The sequence below is a fragment of the Leptopilina heterotoma genome, unplaced genomic scaffold, assembly GCF_015476425.1.
Source record: "Leptopilina heterotoma isolate Lh14 unplaced genomic scaffold, ASM1547642v1 Lhet_190, whole genome shotgun sequence".
NCBI lineage: Eukaryota > Metazoa > Arthropoda > Insecta > Hymenoptera > Figitidae > Leptopilina > Leptopilina heterotoma.
Genome location: NW_025110909.1, coordinates 1,665,542 through 1,685,779, shown reverse-complemented (window position 1 = coordinate 1,685,779; position 20,238 = coordinate 1,665,542). Strand labels below are relative to the sequence as shown.

The 20,238-nt window shown below is 27.4% G+C and overlaps 2 protein-coding genes across 6 annotated transcripts in view; one reads left to right on the top strand and one right to left on the bottom strand.

Annotated features, from left to right (window-relative positions):
• The window catches only part of LOC122500710 (sorting nexin-17), a 379,406-nt gene that overhangs the window by 80,746 nt on the left and 278,422 nt on the right, over positions 1–20,238 (bottom strand). For 4 of the 5 annotated variants that reach the window (XR_006301507.1, XM_043609777.1, XM_043609770.1 and 1 more), the window contains exon 6: positions 19,239–19,448. The exons of the other annotated variant lie outside the window; for it this stretch is intronic. Coding sequence is in view for 3 of the 4 variants with exons in the window: in XM_043609777.1 (XP_043465712.1) it covers positions 19,239–19,448 (210 nt within the window). In the remaining variant the exon portion in view is untranslated. The remainder of the gene's footprint in view (positions 1–19,238; positions 19,449–20,238) is intronic. 5 annotated transcript variants of the gene reach the window in all.
• The window catches only part of LOC122500711, a 60,373-nt gene continuing 43,213 nt past the window's right edge, over positions 3,079–20,238 (top strand). The window contains exon 1 of the mRNA XM_043609778.1: positions 3,079–3,321. The gene's annotated coding sequence lies outside the window, so the exon portion shown is untranslated. The remainder of the gene's footprint in view (positions 3,322–20,238) is intronic.

Below are 20,238 nucleotides of genomic sequence, written 5' to 3'. Positions count from 1 at the left end.
AATTTTGCAATAAACTTTTTTTAATGTTTCAATCACTTCATCGTCTTCGGTAGACCCTGATAAGTAAGTATATCAATTTTTAATTAATTTCATTAAGATTTGTTTGAGAAAAGTCGATTTATGTTTTGAAATTCAATGAAATTGAAGAATAAAAAAAATTCAGTTTTTGTCCATTATTATTAAAAATAAAAGTTCTACAGAAAAATTTCAAAGACAAAAAAGTTGGGCATTTTTATGCTCTATACGGTAGTATGTTTTAAAATTAAAAATTCCGACTTTTATTTTTTTCCATTTTCTGCCGGCTTGACTGGCTTGAATTTTTCAGTTCAAGCGCAGATCGAGTTATTGGACGCGGGAGCTCAATTAATTTTGATTGAAAATTAATTATTAGGTATTATATTCAGTAGAATATAAAAAATAACTCCTCCTACTTTAAGAAAGCAATTTTTTTATTCGTTGGTTCAACAGTACAAAAAGGGAGTGAATATTTAATTTTTAAAAAGTTACAATTAGTCTTAATTCATTAAGAAACAAAAGCTTCTGGACAATAAAAATAAGCACCTCCTATTTTCAAACTGCAATTTTTTATTTGTTGGTTGAGTTAAACAAAATGGAGAAAAAATTAATATTTGAAAAATAAATCATATAATTCCAACCCCCCAAAAAAATGGATGATTTAGACCAATTAAAATAAAATTTAAACTCCTCCTTCTTATAGAAAAATATTTTTTATTTGTTGGTTCAATAGAACAAAATGGAGAAAATATTAAACTTTAAAAAAGATAAAATTTAGTCCCAACCCCCAAAAGATAAAATGGATGTTTAAGACCAATTAAATTAAAATTTAAACTCCTCCCTTTTAATAAAAACTATTTTTCATTCGTGGGTTCAAAAGAACGAAATGGAGAAAATATTAAACTTTAAAAAATATAAGTCTCAACCCCTCACGAAAAAAACTGCTATTAGCCAATAAAAAAATCAAACTCCTCCTAAATTTTTATTCATTGGTTCAGTTAAACAAAATGGAGAAAAATTTATTATTTAAGAAATAAAACATATAATTCCAACCCCCAAAAAGAAAAATGGATGATTTAGACCAATTAAAATAAAATTTAAACTCCTCCTTCTTAAAGAAACCTTTTTTCTATTTGTTGGTTCAATAGAACAAAATAGAGAAAATATTAAACGTTAAAAAATATATAATTTATTCCCAACCCCCAAAAGATAAAATGGATGTTTAAGACCAATTAAATTAAAATTTAAACTCCTCCCTTTTAATAAAAACTATTTTTTATTCGTGGGTTCAAAAGAACGAAATAAAAATTTAGGAGGAGTTTGATTTTTTTATTGGCTAATAGCAGTTTTTTTCGTGAGGGGTTGAGACTTATATTTTTTAAAGTTTAATATTTTCTCCATTTCGTTCTTTTGAACCCACGAATGAAAAATAGTTTTTATTAAAAGGGAGGAGTTTAAATTTTAATTTAATTGGTCTTAAACATCCATTTTATCTTTTGGGGGTTGGGACTAAATTTTATCTTTTTTAAAGTTTAATATTTTCTCCATTTTGTTCTATTGAACCAACAAATAAAAAATATTTTTCTATAAGAAGGAGGAGTTTAAATTTTATTTTAATTGGTCTAAATCATCCATTTTTTTGGGGGGTTGGAATTATATGATTTATTTTTCAAATATTAATTTTTTCTCCATTTTGTTTAACTCAACCAACAAATAAAAAATTGCAGTTTGAAAATAGGAGGTGCTTATTTTTATTGGCCAGAAGCTTTTGTTTCTTAATGAATTAAGACTAATTGTAACTTTTTAAAAATTAAATATTCACTCCCTTTTTGTACTGTTGAACCAACGAATAAAAAAATTGCTTTCTTAAAGTAGGAGGAGTTATTTTTTATATTCTACTGAATATAATACCTAATAATTAATTTTCAATCAAAATTAATTGTTCATGTTATTTATTTTTTACATGAAATTGTTTAAGAAATTTTTATTTAAATTTATTTTTCTAAGTAAAATACTGATTTTTAGCTATGAATAATATTTATTTAAATAAATTAATTTATTTTAATAATCCAAAAAGTTTTGCTAAATTTCTAATTTTTGATCACATTGTTTAAAAAACATTTTTTAAAAGTAAAAGATATGATTTATTAGTAATATCTCTTAAATCAAAGAAAGCAATTTTTTTCAATGTTTACTATATTTACACATCATTTTGAAACTTCGCGCGTTTATCCAAATCAGTTTCTTTCGTTCCGCCGTTCAGAATATGATTGTAGTCAATCGTAGTCTGCTACAAGTATCACGCATGTTACCAATACATTGACAGGTCTCACAGTTCGCATATTTATCATTAATAATTGCACAATTTACGATTTAATTCAACTTAAATAATGAATAAATCGACTATAGAATAGTTAATTTATTAATTATAAGAGCTTTTTCTAACATTTTTAGTTTTTTTAATGAACTTTTTTCCACTATTTAAAGTCTAACACTTAATTTTTTTAAATAAAACCTTAAAATAAATAAAATTAACTTCCTAAAAAATATTCTGCAATTTTTATTTCTATTATTGTATAAAAATTTTCAATCTTAATAATCTTTCTTATTATGTTTCCTTTTTTTATTTTTCTGTAATAAACCATGTAATTTAAAGCCATGGACAAATGTCACTTACGCCATCTGTCGCGCAAAACGCGCGGCGACATATCAACAGTTTATTCTAATATCGATCTTACACACACATACATCCTACACTAAAACTGACATTTCCTACTTTAAACATTAATTTCTCAATAATTTAACTTTAATTTATCCTAAAAAATAGATTAATTTCATCCTAAGATATTCATTTATTCATTTCAATAGTTTTTTTAAACTGTTTTCATCTAATTTGTAAAATATTATAACGAAATACGAAGTGACGACGAATTCGTCGTAATTTCGTAGTTCACCCATCCGCAAGGGAGATTACTAAGTTTTCGAGGTGTCCGCGTGACATTATCAGGTGGTGCTACACTGAAAAAAATTATATGTCGCTGCCTCACTGGCCAGTGCGTTTGCTTTGAACCTCTGAAAAGGTTATACATAACCTCAAAATTTCATCATTTAAATATATATTTTTTCAACATGTTTTTTATTTCTTTTTTAATTTTATTATTATAAAAGTCAACGGATGCAATATAAAAATAATAAGAGTAATTATGGATATGGAAGTGGAATTCGAAGGTGAAAATGTCACACTGAATGATCATAATAATCATAATACGACGACGAATGAAAGTAATAATCCTGATGCTATAAGAAGTAAATATTTTTATAAATATTTAATAATATATTAATAACTTCTAAAAATTAATCTTTTATAAAAATAGTGAAAGTTTTTAGAAACAAAAATTGATGCATAGAACACTTTGCTTTTATACTTGTAAATGAAATTCAAGTATTTTCCTTTCATATTTCAGCTTTTATTTCAATTATATTTTTTTTAGATATTGTGTAAGTACAAAACGATTTGCATGATTTCTTGGGCGATAAAGAAAATTTAATAGAAAATATAATACTATTAAAATATGAAAAACAAGTATTTTAGATCACAGCAAATTGAAGAAGTTAATAATTACTGATATATTAAAACGTAGTCCAATAGATTATAAGTATTTAAATAATTTTTTTTTACACTACCGGTCAAAATTGACAGACCCATTTTCAGGTGAGTGAAAAACATTTTAAAACATAAAATGTATAAAAACTAAAATTTTTGCTTTTTATTTTTTGAAAAATGATAAAATTTTGAAAAGAACTAGATCTTCTAGAAGTCATTAGGTCAATATTTTATTAAGATATTTTTAAAAAATCGTCATCCCAGGCGCGAGCTGACAGTGAGTTCAGGCTTCACGAAGCTTGATTGAGGCTTGGTCAGTATTGGTTGAAGCTTGGTGGGACAGCGAAAGCAAGGCTGCTTCAGTCCGGAATACAGTGGAACCTCGATTATCCGAACCTCTGTTATCCGAACCGAAAATCATTTTATCCGAACTTCTATCATCCGAACTTTTTTTGACCTTCCGAATCTTTCAAAGGAAAATAACGATATTTATGCCAGAAAAATCTTAAAAAATTCTGAATTCTATGTTTAATTAATATATTATTATGAATTAATATATATTTACGTATATATACTTATGTATATTTAAAAAATGGATTAAATGAAATATATATAATTCAACTACGATTTTTTTACTTTAATTATATAAAAAAATTAAAATCTCTATTATCCGAACCCAGCCTTGCCTAGGTTAGTTCGGATAATCGAGGTTCCACTGTAGTAACATCGATGTAAACTTGACGCTTAGTCTTTGTTGAAGATTGGCGTTCAATCTTCAATCAATGCTGCGGAAGCCGAAAGCAGGACTGAACAAGACTGCTTCCACTGTTCCCAAATTTACACGCTTCTCACGCGTTCATTCAATATAACGTGAATATATTTATTATTATTAATAATAAACAGAATTGTTATTAATATATATATATGTATTTACATATTTAATGACAATAAGTTATTATTATAATAATTATATTATTTTCATATATAAATATTATATTACTAACAATAAATGTCATTTAACATAATAATATTGAAAAATAATTTTAGCAAAAAAAGACAATTTGTGATAATTTGTACATTTTTTAACTTCATTTTTAACATAGACTTTTAATATTATTTACAAACAAGTTTACAAGTTTTTATTCACAACACTTATTAATTATAGGGTAGAGTGGGGTAAAAAAGCCACATTTTTACTTTTGATGCTGTAAAATCTGTAATTAAAATTTTTTTCTCAAATTTCCAATTGTTATTGAAAGTTTAGTTATTAAGCTTGAAAATTCTTGACGGAAATATTTTTTATCTCATGAAAGGACTAAGTTATAAGAGCTTTACGAAAGCACTGTAAGTGGCTTTTTTGCACCACCTGGTGGGGTGAAAAAGCCACCCTACGATTTTAGCAAAACATGTTATCAATTTAGGTATTTTTATAGTTTCCCTTTATTTATATGACAAATAGTCTTATTTGAAAAATATTCTAATAATTATGAAAGAGTTTTTAGCAAGCAAAATTGAAAATTATATTAATTTTACCTGTTTTCCATTTGCACTGCCAATTTTTCGTACCTTTTTTAGAAGTTCTCTTTAAGTTTTACCACAGATAACATATTTCGTTGCAACCGTTTATTCACTGTTTATTTTTTAAATGCACTTTGAACTACTTTTTCGTCGTGTTTAATTTATTTTATTAAATAAACACGAGAAATTTTGTAAAATAAGAAGGTTAGTTTAAATAGAAAACAAGTGAATTTCACAAAATATTCAATGGATTTTTTGCCCTGGCTTTTTTACACCCAAGACCAGTTATTAAAAAAAGCAAAAATAAATTGTTAATTCAGTTCAATTTCCAAAAATTAACATTGTATACGTTTTCGGTATACTTTTCTCCTTATGTACAAACATTTACTTTTATTATTCGTTCACTTAATCAAATTGTAATATGTTTGAAAAGTTCACCAAAATGTTTTCAAAAAAGCAACAAAAAATTAAAATTACAATAAAAACAATATTAATCTAGGTACAACATTCAAACTAGATTCAAAAGTTGCGTATTACCTAATAGTATTTATATTCTAAACAGCTGATAAATCGGCTTAATAGTTTTTAAATAAAACTCAAATGGCTTTTTTACACCATGGCTTTTTTATCCCACTCTACCCTACAGATTAAATAGTAATTTTATTATTTTATGTAACGCTTATAATGAAAAAATCCGCTCTCATGTGGGATCGAGAACTCACGTCTTCCCGCCCCAGACGCATTCCGGAAGTCCTTGACGCAACTACTTAAACCGCATGGCCACTGAGTCTCGATGAGAACTCGGGCTAATCTAATATATTATTGCCAGTGCCGTATATTTTGTTACTTATAAGGGCAAAGTGGAAACTATGACTAAAAATTTTACACATACTAATCCTGAATTATTTAAATTATTAAAAATGAATATTAAATATGTAATTCATAATAAAATTATAATCATTACAAAATTCAACTTTTAAAACATTTTACAATTCAAAATATTCATTAATGGATAATTTAATAAACGTCAATAAATAATTGATATTTTTTATTATTCAGTAACAAAATTATTAACATTTATTATTAGATATATTAATAATATATTATTTAAATAAATATAATTTGGAATAATAATGAATTATAATGTTAAATTGTTAAAGTAGGATTTAGAAATTTAATTTTAAAAGATTAATTTTTAAAACTTTAACTCACGTGTCCTTCGGACAAAGAAATTGTAAAGGTAGTGGATTCCCCCTCTACTTAGTTATTGATTCAACTAAGAGGTTGAGAACCCTACTCTAAAGAAAAATGAGAAGATAGGAAAATTAATTAGGATGTTTAAATTAAAATGCAAAATTAAGATGTAAACCATGAATTATATATTTTACCCAAAAAGTCCCTAATACAAGTAATCTAATTTTTATGTGTGTAAAGAAAGTACTTTATATATGTGTGAATGAACTTGTAGTGTGTGTTATGTGGTGTAAGTCTTTTATACTCACTACTCAGTAATTCGATCTCCTTGAAATATTAATTCAATGACACGTTCTGACTTCGTAAATTTCGCGTTGTATCTCCGAAAAACTAAAGAAATACCCAATCTAGGTTCACTAGATTGATATTTCGTCTTGAACCTTAATATTCCTTTTATTGCACAAAATAAAGACTTTATTTTCTATATTTTCTTTTAATTATTCTACTTTTTCACTTGTCACTTTTATTATTCTCAATATAACTTTTAAATTCAACCTTTCTTTACTTTTTATTTCTTTATATTTTTATTCTCAATTCAAATTCACTTTTCTGATCAAACTTTTTATTAAACCCGTTAACTTCTAAGGAAATCCCTTGCTCAGGGATTACAAAATTTAATTGAACACGGTCGATTGCCAGACTTAGAATTGCCTGGCCAAAACTGCCGGCTACAACTACAGGTGACTACGACCTGGACTAAACTGCGGGCCCAAACTGCCCGGGCTAACTGCCGGCTACAACGGCCTGGCTTAAACTGCCCAGATTTCCCAGTGTCAATCAATTTTATTGAAAGACGATTTAGTGGGGAAATCGTATGTTAAGTTTATTGCACTTGACTGTTGCCAAGCCAATTCTGCAAGCTTGCAGATTTAGGCAGTGGCGTGATCCGAGTTCAGTGACTTGGATGCACCACTCCTTATATTGGGCAATTTATTCTTTTATATTTTCTAGATATTTCTCCAAAGGTCAACAAACTGTTTGTCCAAGAAAGGAATTTATTAAGAAATACCCTGTTATATTCTTAGGTTTTTCACCTCGAAATTGTGAAATTCAAAGGAATGTTAAATTTCATTAAATCTATTAATTAAATAAAATTAGATTTTTATCCGATTAAAATACTTTAGATTTAAATATTCAAAAAGAAGAATGTCCCTTTTGTGAAATTACAAAGGGTTGTATTTTGTGTAAATGTTTTTGTGATGTTTAACAAAATCTCATGTTGCGTGTAATTGTTGCATGTAATTTTAGTTTAATATAATTAAAAAAGGTATTAACAATATAAAAAGTTACGGAGTTCGGCCGTAACATAAATATTATAATTATTATTAATTATAATAATATTTATTAATTGAATAATAATTATTAATAATTATAATAATTAATTAATAAATAAATAATAATTAATTAAATTAATATTAAAAATTAACATACTTAAGAAAAGTATTACATATAATGCAGTGTCAGGAATATTTATTGTACATTTTAATTATTATTTATTAATTATCTATAATAATTGAGGCATTTCACGTCAGAAATATCACGATTTGCAAAGGGTATGCCGATTTTCGCAAAACTTCGTGGGATTATAGTTCTATATAAAAGACTTCTTTCCCCCAAATTTTTTCAAAAAAAATTCAAAATTGTTGAAGATACGCCATTTTAAATTTAAATATTAATTTTATAAAATTTTGAATATCTCGGAATATTGTTTATAGATTTTTATGGAATTTACACATTTTTCAGATAAAAGTATGTACTTTAAAATGCAAATAAAGTTAATAAAAAAAAAATTATTTTTAAATAAAAAAATTAAAAAAAAATTTTTTAAACAATTTTTTGTTTATTTATTCCTCTTTGAGAAAAATATTATTAACATATTTAGATTCCTTATAAATTCACCTTTAATTTCATAACAAAAATTGATGGAAACTCAACTGGTTCCGGAGATATTGAATTTTTTGTAAAAAAAAGCGTCGCCGCGCCATAGCACAACACTGCACAAGTCGCGTAGTACCCCAGGCGCGAAAGACCAGTGCTGACGATGGGTTGAAACTTGACTGAGTCTTGAACGCCCAGCGTGGGTAACCCAGAGTTGAAGCAGTCTTTATATCATTGTCACTCAATATTGGTTCAGCATGGGACACCAATGTTCGTCCCATGCTCGATTTAACACTCGGTCAATCTTCGTGAGTGGAGCTTCAACATCCAGTTTTTATTCAAGCTTGAATCAATCTTGATAGTTTATTTATTATACCGTGTGCACTTAACAATATTAGATATAAATATTTATAAATTATTTAATATTAAAATATTATTTCTGATAATTTTTAGTAATTTTTTATACTATTTAAAAATTATTATTATTAATTATTATTAAATAATATAATAAGTATTATTATTATTGTTATTAAGATATCAATTGGTAAATAAATATTAATATTTATTTAGTGTATAATATTTATATTAATTACATAAGATTCATATCAATAAAGTTAAATTATTATATATTATTTTTTTTCTTGCACACAGTCAAATTATTATTTCAAAGTTCAAGAGTTTCGTTTATCTGAAAAATTTTCAGTGAAAAAAATGCTCATTAGGTAGTAATAAATATTTATGCCTATAGTAGTTTTACACTAGGTTTAACTGTTTACTGAATATTATCAAAAATATATTTTTCGTCAAACGCGCGCGACTAAACACAAATAACCTTGAGACGTTGCGATTGTCGTGCTCCCACCATCCCATATACTCAATGCTTTCCCCTCATGACGTCACAGGCGGGGAGTTTATTGAGTAGATGGGATGGTGGGAGCACGACAATCGCAACGTCACGCTGTAAAGTCTCAAGGTTATTTGTGTTTAGTCGCGCGCGTTTGACGAAAAATATATTTTTGATAATATTCAGTATACAGTTAATCCTAGTGTAAAACTACTAGGCATAAATATTTACTACTACCTAATGAACATTTTTTTCACTGAAAATTTTACAAATAAACGAAACTCTTGAACTTTGAAAATAATAATTTGACACTGTGCGAGAAAAAAAATAATATATAATTTAACTTATAAAATTATCAGAAGAAATATTTTAATATTAAATAATTTATAAATATTTATATTTAATATTGTACAGTGCACACGGCAATAAAGGAACTGAATATTGTAACAAGATTGACCGAGTCTTGAATCGAGCATGGGACGAACATTGGTGTCCCATACTGAGTGACGGCACTGGCATTGATATAGTAGATTAGGCGAGAAGCCTTCCAGCCTTCTGTGGCCGAGCGGTTTAAATGCGTGCGTTGAGAACTTCCGGTATGCGTTAGGGGGGCGGGTGCGTGAGTTTCGATCCCACATGCGAGCGAATATTTTTCATTCTTTGTTATAAGCGTTTATATAAAAAAATAAAATTGTGTGTTGTGTCGTGAATAAAAAATGTGAACATGTTTATAAATAATGTTAAAAGTATGTTAAAAATCAAAAAAAAAATGTAACGATTAACAGAAAAATTGTCTTTTTTTACTAAAATTATTTTTTAAAAATTACTATTCAAATGATATTTATTGTTAGTAATATACATATATTCTTATTTATATGAAAATAATATAATTATTACAAATAATAACTTATTGTCATTAAATATATATGTATATATACGCACATGAATTAAAATAATAACAATAATATTTATTATTATTATTAATAATTCATATATTCACATTATATTGAATAAACGTGAGAAACGAGTAAATTTGGGAACAGTGGAAGCAGTCTTGTTTCAGTCCTGCGTTAGGCGTCCGCAGCATTGATTGAGCATTGATGTCCAATGCTGAATCAAGGCTCGCGCTGCAGTCTGGAATCGGTGTTACATTAAAGCTTCGATCATTCCTGCTCTCGCTGATTCACTCATGCTCAATCAATGTTGACCAATGCTCGGCCAATCTTTATAAAGCCTGAACTCGGCGTCACTTCGCGCCTGGGACGTTATACCGTAGTCGTGCATTGCTGCTGTAACTATGACTATTTTTTACAAAAAATTCAATATCTCCGGAACCAGTTGAGTCTCCATCAATTTTTTTTATGAAATTAAAGGTGAATTCATAAGGAATCCAAATATGTTAATAACATTTTTCTCAGAGAGGAGTAAGACTTAATCAAGCTTTAATTTATCGTTAGCATTGGTCTTTCGCGCCTGGGATTTTCAATGTTTTACAAAAATTTAAATAACTTCTAAAATAATGAACGCTTTTTAATGATATTAGACTTATATTAAAGGTGATTTTCTACAGAATGAGAATTACTTATAAGCATAAACGTGTAATTTTTTAAAAATTTTTTTGTTCTAAAAACTATTCTTGAAAATATATCAAACATGATATGGTGTAGATTTTGCAAGGTAATTTAATAAAAAAATATGTTTGAATTTTTAAAATTATTTTTCAGTTAATAAGATTGTTTCTAATTTTTTAAATTTTTTTGGTCCGAGTTTGACGACCTGTATTTTCTAAGAAAAAAATGACACGTTAATGCCTATAAGTAATTCTCATTCTGTAGAAAATCACCTTTAAAATAAGCCAAAGATCATTAAAAAGCGTTAATTATTTTAGAAGTTATTCAAATTTTTGTAAAACATTGAAAATGACGATTTTTTAAAAATATCTAAACAAAATATTGGACAAATGACTTCTGAAAGATCTTGTTCTTATCAAAATTTTATCATTTTCCAAAAAAGAAAAAAGTTTTAGTTTCCATACATTTCATGTTTTAAAATGTTTCTTATTCACCTGAAAATTGGTGGTCTCTCAATTTTGACAGGTAGTGTATATACTCAAAAAATATTTGTTCCTAATATGAAACACAGAATTACTAAAGACGATTTTATGAGAATGAGGAAAGAAATAAAGGAATTATTTCCATTATCTGATGAAGAACTGTTTTATGTTCCTCATTCAACAGACAGTAGAGAAACAATAGGAACTAGAGGTTCTCTTTATAATTATTATAAATATATAAAAGAAGAATTACGGTTAGCAGGTTTATGGGAAGTTAAATGCAAGAATGATGAAATTGTTTTAGGTATTCATGACAGTTATTCGGTTCATTATTTATAAGAAATGTAATTAATTTAAAAAAATTTATTTTGCTCTCTTCTTTAAGTGACTGTCAATGACTATAATTGTTTAATTGATCAAATTCGAGACAAATACGAAGCAGAATATATATACTTCGAAAATGGGATGACAAATTTTATGAAAGAACCAGACAATTTTTAAAAAACAAAAAAATAGATAAAAAATGTCTCCTAAATGTGCATTTTACAGCTTATTCATGTCTGAAAAACCCTCTCGGTCTTCTTTTGGTAAAGTATACATTATTTACAGTTTTCTTATTTTAAATTGCATTTAAAATTTTTTTAATGAAATAATCCTAAAAGTACATTCAATAAAATAATATATACATTATTACGTAACAGTTGGAAGCGGATTTTATTAATGTTATAGATGAATTTATGCTAAATGAACAAATCAGTGCTGCTCCTTCTAGTTAATTTAAAACTTTATTTACGAAAAATTGACCCATACTTGCGACTAAGATCATAAAATATTCTACTGCATCAAAAGTTAGAGAGGTTAAAGATTTCACAGCCACACAAAAAAATAAAGTGTCTTGATTTGGGGTCGAGACATATGTATTCTGATGTATTTCGATGCGCTAAATCCGAATCTGCAATCAGAATTTGGCCAATGGGTCCTGGTTTCGCCCTAACCTCAAAAAATACCCTAAAATCGTTAAAATGGTCACTTTTAAATTATCAAAATTGAATCAAACCGCATATTGATAATTTTCTAAGATCCCTTAATTTAAATAAACTATTCTATAAGCTTTTCAATTAAAAATTCATATAAAACATTAAATCTATCGAACCTAACCTCAAAAACACATTTAAGATTCAAAACAAACAAATTATACCATACACAGCGCATTAAAAAATAGGTAAGCTCATGAAAGTTACAACTTAGGTGTTTCTATGACTGCTGATTACAAAGCCGGTGTTAGTTTATCAAAATTCAAAATGTCGGATTAAATTTGGCGAACAATATAAATAAAATTTGTTTGGATTGGCTTGAAAATCGTTACTCGGGGGTTTTCGGGGTCGCTGATGACGAATTCCATATCGGTTTCTAAAAATTCAAAATGGCGGATCCAATATGTCAGTCTTTATTATTTTAACGATTTTTTTAAATTTATTACTCGCGGTTTTTCGGGACCTTTGATAACGAATCGTATATCAATTTTTATAATCTTAAAGTCTTACGAATTGTTTTCTAACCATTTTTTCTAACAATTCGTAAGACTTTAAGATTTAAAAATTGATATACGATTCGTTATCAAAGGTCCCAAAAAACTGCGAGTAATAAATATAAAAAAATCGTTAAAATAACAAAGACCGACATATTGGATCCGCCATTTTGAATTTTTGAAAACCGACGTGGGATTCGTCATCAGCGACATCGAAAACTCCCGAGTAACGATTTTCAACCCAATCCAAACAAATTTTAATTATATTGTCCGCCATATTGTATCCGCCATTTTGAATTTTGATAAACTAACACCGGCTTTGTAATCAGCAGTCATAGAAACACCTAAGTTGTAACTTTCATGAGCTTACCTATTTTTTAATGCGCTGTGTATGGTATAATTTGTTTGTTTTGAATCTTAAATGTGTTTTTGAGGTTAGGTTCGATAGATTTAATGTTTTATATGAATTTTTAATTGAAAAGCTTATAGAATAGTTTATTTAAATTAAGGGATCTTAGAAAATTATCAATATGCGGTTTGATTCAATTTTGATAATTCAAAAGTGACCATTTTAACGATTTTAGGGTATTTTTTTAGGTTAGGGCGAAACCAGGACCCATTGGCCAAATTATGATTGCAGATTCAGATTCAGCGCATCGAAATACATCGGAATACATATGTCTCGACCCCAGATCAAGACACTTTATTTTTTTTGTGTGGCTGTGTTTTCATTTAAAATACGCAAGTTTAATAAAAGAAGGTATATTATTGCAAAATGATGACAAACGTTATGTCAGAGAAACGCTTATCAGAGATCTACTAATCGTAATCTTAAATTTTTAATTTTAATTATTGAATTATATGTATGATCTTGGATTATTGAAATATTTCTTTTTATAATTATATCAACAAATATTTATTTTTATATCTATATATCTGTCCATCTATCATTTCTGTAAAAAATTTTTAGTCCGACAGTTTTATAGCCCTGTCTACCAAACCACAAATGATTGAGATTTTATCTTTAATGGATACATTAGAATTATAATTTATATATTTACCAGAAAAGGTATCTTTATGATACCAATTCATTACAATAGAACCCCAGTAAAAAAAATTCGATACACGGACCGCGGAGTTCGTATACGAGCTCGGTAGCTCGTATGAGAAATATGAGAAATCTCTCATACGAGCCTTTTCCGTAATGAGAAGTGTATAGATGCTTGTATACGAGGTCACTTTTAAAGCATTTTTATTAATGTAACACTATTTTAAAGTAAATGTTGATAATAGAAATGAATTTTCAAAGTAAAACAAAGCTTAATTCATAAGGGAAATGAAGTTTTAAGAAAAAAAGTATAATTTTGTTCAAAAAATTTATTCACACTGAAAAAAGGTTAGAATTTGATAATTTCTTGTTTCTCTTACTTACCGACATTAGATATTTCTCGGATGCAGTAAGCACGATTTTGTATTAAATTTAATTATTTTATATAAGAACATTTATATAATAAATAAATAATAATATATTATTAATTAGTAATAAAGAAAAACTTATTTATTCTACCGCTAATACAAAATCGTGCTTACTGCATCCGAGAAATATTTAATGTCGGTAAGTAAGAGTAACAAGGAATTATCAAATTCTAATCTTTTTTCAGTGTGAATAAATTTTTTGAACAAAATTATCCTTTTTTTCTTAAAACTTCATTTCCCTTATGAATTTAGCTTTGTTTTAGATGAGAAAATTCATTTCTATTATCTACATTTACTTTAAAATAGTGTTACATTAATAAAAATGCTTTAAAAGTCACCTCGTATACAAGCATCTATACACTTCTCATTACGGAAAAGGCTCGTATGAGAGATTTCTCATATTTCTCATACGAGCTACCGAGCTCGTATACGAACTCCGCGGTCCGTGTATCGAATTTTTTTTACTGGGACTATTTTCTCTGATAAGAAGGGTGTCTAAAAAACTAATGTGATTATTATTCTCGAATTCAATGGTAAATTGTAAATTATTATTATAATCATTAAAAGCATTTAAATCCATTATTTATAGATAAAATCTCAATCATTAACATTTATGGTTTGGTAGACATGGCCATAAAACTATCGGACCAAAAATTTTTTACAGAAAATTTAAATTTTATTTATGACATATTAATTGAAAAGGATTATCCTAGAACCTTTTTAAATAAATATATAAATATTCGTTATCTGTTTCTTGTAAACGATAATATGGTAGATAGACAGAATTTCGATACTACAAATTTAGTTGTTTGGCGATATGTGAACGAGTTACAATATTCTTTAAAAGAATTGTATAACGAGTATAACATTAGGGTTGTTTTTTCTTATGAGAAGGATCCATTTAAAGTTTTTTCGAAGAATAAGGACAATACTCAATTTTTTTTATCTCAGCTCAGATCGCATTTGGATTACAGTATTCCCTGCTAATATGGAGCTTGCTACATTTGTGAGTCTGGTAGATATATTAAAAGTAGATTAAGCGAACATAAAAGAGATTGCAATATTGATAATAGAAGAACAGCTCTTGTAACACATGCTTATGAAAATGATCATTTTTTTAGTTTCGATTCCACAAATATCATTTGTAGTGAGCGAAATTACAGACGTAGGAAATTCAGAGAAATGTTTCACATTCACATTAATTTGTCTTTATATTTAAATTAATTAAATTTTCTTTATTTTCATTTTTGAAATTATTGATTAAGCAGTTTTCTTCATTATCATACTCCGAATCTGCTTTATCCTCATATGGCATTTAAAAAACATTTTTTTATACGTTAAAGAGCAGGTATGCTCACACGTTTTTTGAATTGTTTAACTTTTTGTTATTTTTTAATCAAGAACAAAATGTTTTTGATTAATTGTTATGTTATGAATATCTCCAAAAAATTGAGTTTTTTATATACATTTTTTTGTTTTCATTTTTTGAAGATACTTCTTGGTAAGTTTTTTTGGTTATGTTATTTACAAAGTTTTGTTTTTTGTAAAAGCTTTTTAGAGATGTAAAAGAGAAAAAGTTTTTTAATTAAAAATTACATGTATTTCAGTTTGAATATCTGATGATGCCTGTCGTCGACGGGCGAAAGCTCATAAATAAAATATTTTAAATAATTAAAATTATGGATTTTTATAAAACAATAAATAATACCTCTTTTTTAAGTTTGCTTGTTAATCCAAATTTTAATATTTTAATGCAATGATTGGTTTCTTCATAAGACTTAATGGGTTAAATATCCAAATTAATATTTTTTAGCATTTGTTAATTAACATTGTTAAAATAATCGATTATTGAATTGTTATATTTTTATTCTATTACTTTTTAATGTAAGTTGGTTATATTAAAATGATCTTGTCTAAAAAATCATGACTTCCTTGTTAAAATTACCAGTATGAGGCATTTGTTAATTAAAATTGTTTAAATAATTTAAAGGTGTTATTTAATTGTTTTAACTTTAGAATAAAATATGTTGAAAGGTTTTATTAGTAAACTGCAAAAAAAATAAAGAATTACCTATAAGATAAACAATTCTATTTTTTATTTGTTTATTAAAAATGCTTAATTAATTAGGGTAAGGGTCCCCAAGGTGGCCATCCATCTTTTAAACGACTGTAAATAAAATTTAGGCGATTTTTTAAAACAGATGAAATGTCGACTTTTAATAAAGTGTCCCCAAACTGTTTTTAACGATATTTCATTATTCGACGCTTGTTAGGCAAGCTCGTGGTAAAATCTTACGTAAGAAGGGGGAGGGAGGGGTCCGAGAAATCTTATGTATCCTGACATGGGGGAGGGGGGGTCAAAACTGCCTAAAATAGTCCTTACGTAATTAATGAATGGCCCCTTATTAAATTTCCAATAAAATGCCACTATTTTAAGTTGTATTGCATAAATAGGAAGCGAGATATGATGTTATGAAGACAAAAAAAATAATTATATTTTTTTCGGATTTTCTTACCCTGACTTTGACTCCTGGCAAAATTTAGAAAAGTTGATGAAAAAAATTGTTACTTTCACAGAATATTCCTTGTAACCTAAGCTTTAAATAAAGACCAAGAGTCCAAGAACAGCAAAAAATATTTACTGGTTTCTGAGATATTACAAAAAGAGTCGGACCATGCGAAGCAATATTTTCAATCATCAATTTCTCAAATTCGCCGTTGAGTCAATTGCGTGGCTGTGAAAAAAGTGTCAAAAATGAATTTTACCAAGTACATTCTTACTGGGATCCACTTTTTAAATATCATTATATAATAAATTAAATTTAAAAGTGGATCCCAGGAAAAATGTATTTGGTAAAATTCATTTTCGGCACTTTTTTCACAGCCACGCAATTGACTCAACGGCGAATTAGAGAAATCGATGATTGAAAATTTTGCTTCGCACGGTCCAAAAAACATAAAAAACATGGTCCAGTCAATATTTTCTTTAAAAAAATTTTGTGGTCCTGTATTATATGGATTACCTATACGTAACAATTAATAAATAAACTGTACCTCCGAAAGAGCGCAACGTAGAAAAAAATTATGTATATAAATTTTGTAGGTTTTTATAAGCTCTACAACTTTTATATTTACACCAAAACGCAAAAATGGTTTTTTCGATAAAAAAGGGGGAAAAACTGAATCATTACATTTTTGGCGCCCTCTAGCTTTCGCACATTAAGTTGTACAGTAGAGGCCCAATGAGATAAAATGTAGAGAAATTTGTTCTCTACAACTTTTATTTAAGAAATTTTTTAGTACGACTTACGGTTTTTGTACAAAATCAAATCACTGATTGTTAGTTAAAACCATGATTTTTTAATTATTTAAATAAAGAGGGTTCCTTAATCTGGATCAAAGTTCTCTTATTTTATGTCGCACACGTGAAACCATTAATTTAAAAAAAATTAATTCCTAAAGATTTGCATAGTCTCGAGATATTTATGAAAATAAAGGTAGGGGAGTGTTGTTAGAGTTAGGCATAGTTTTGACTTTTCTTCATAACTTCCCCTATAGAACGAATTTCGCGATTTCGCGCATATTTTTGGAAAGATCAACTCAAATGCAATGTTTTTGCTGAACATTGTAAAAAAATTTGACCAAAAGGTTCAGAGTTATAAGCAATTTAAAAAAAAATGTTGTCAGAGTTGATCATATGGTCGCCAGAGTTGGGCCATTGTAGAAAATCAATGAAATATTTAGGTAAATGATTAAAAATGACCTTCAAATGATAGAATGACACTTGGGAATGAGGAAAGGAACCATTAAATTAAAATAAAATCCCATATTATGCATTTTCATATAACTTTAGAAAATTTATTCCTCATGAACGAAATCCAAAATTGAAAAAATGAAAAAAGGTTATCAAAAAAATTTTTTTTCTCTTTCCAGTAGAAATGAAGTTTTTAACACCTTTTTGAGTGAAAAAATGAATTTCTGTTGCAAGTACGCTTTGTAATTCCAAAATTTCCCTCATGGTCCAACTCTGACTCACACGTCGGTTTGCGTCATAGGGGCACAGAACACAAACGCGTGACACAAACACCAAAATATTTTACACATTTTCACATATCATCTTAATGTACAATTTCTGCAAACTTATTTTGTCTTTGGCACATTTTTTCTACATTTGGATTTCTTTTTTTGACACCACAAAAAAGTTTTTGCTGAGCCTATATCACAAAGTGGTACGATGGTCAAGTATAGGTTCGTATACTTAAGTGCGACTCATATGAAAAGATGGTTGGCATTAGTAGCAAGAATTTTCATAATAAGATAGATGGCGCTAGTGCGATAAAACGAAATAAACGCGGTGGCTCAACTCTAACAGCTGCCCAACTCTGACAACTCTCCCCTAATATTTACACACATACACAAAAAGAACAAAATTATTAAATTTTGAAAATTAAATTTTTGTATTTATTTAGGTGATCGTTTTAAGAAATACTGACCAAAAATCTTTATTTCAAAATGCCTAGATCACAGAAAGGAAGAATAGAAGCGCGCGTTAGACTGCTAGTATTATTTAATTCATTATGTAACTCTTTGTGTATCGGCAAAAAAATTCTTAAAAATATGCATTATTTACATTTCAGTTTTTTTCGACAAATAATGACACAAGTTGTTAACCTCAACATATTAATTAAAGAAAAAAAGTTTTCAAGTTTTTATTATAAAAAATATTCATTTAATTGAAAAAATTATTTAAAACAGTTGTGTTCTAATATTTTCTACATATATGCGGTTTTATAAATTATTTCAAGTTATTTTAATTTCTGCATTTAACAAATAAAAGTCCAAAATTTGTTTGTAATAAATTTCGAATTATTGAGAATCGCAGGTATTGTATAGAAAATATAATTTATAAATTACAATGTATTCTTTAATTTACTTTATTCTTTGATTGTATTTAACATTTCCTAATCTATGAATGATCAACATAATTATTTACTAATTAGTTAAATAAATTTAGTTAACACTTATGGATTTTTTAAACTAATTTCTAGTTATTTAGTTTTAAACTTACATTGTTTAATGTTGTAATTCTCCAACAACGCATACGAGTTACTCTAAATACCGCTTCTTGATCCTCGTCTTTTATTTCAAGCATCTTTAAAGTTAATTCATTCATACCTATAGCTACCTGCACTTTCGTACCCATATTGGGATAATCACATATGCAAGGGGTAAATTGTATATACCCATAGTATTTTAATCCTCGAACTACAGTTAAATACTGAAATATATAACAGTAAATTAATTTCATAATTACAGTTAATTAAAGCATATTTAAAAAAAATGATAACTATTATTTTTTATAACAGTTAGATTGAGAAATACAAATATCGCACAAAATTTTCTTTATCTAAAAGAAACCCATTTCAAAAAAATTTATTTAAAAATCGTAAATCGAAATAATTTTGATTTTTTAGTTTTTTTATCTATTTTTTCTAAAATAGCTGTAAAAACCTGAAATCACGTTTTGAGCTTGAAACATTTGTTTTTAAGGGACAATTTGAGATTTTGTATATTCAATTTCATTGGAGAGCGGAACAGAAAAATCAATTCGTTGAGGGAACAGGAGGGAGAAATATTCGTGCTATTGATTTAAACTTATAGAATTTGAAGAGTGAAGTTTGGGTCTATATCTTTTATTTAAAAACCAAAACGTTTTAGCATCACGACAATAATTGTTAATTGAATCTAGGAGAGTTCTTTGAAATTCTTTTTCTTTCTCTAATAGTAATTTTTTAAATTTTGTTTTTACATTTTCTAAGTCTCACTCCCACTTCCCTCTTCGCTTCCACGTAAGATCCGTCATACCACGGCTTAACTTCCCGTTAACTTCTCAGAACCTCTAAATGTCCTCCGATTGTTATTTTCCGGTGTTAACTTCCTTGACGTTCTCCCCGTAAATTTCCTGAGAAATTACAAGGAAAAATTTATACAATTTTAACGTGTAAGTGTACAAAAAAATTATTTTGTAGTTTTCTCTAAACTTATATTTGTAAAGAATCCTAAAGAAT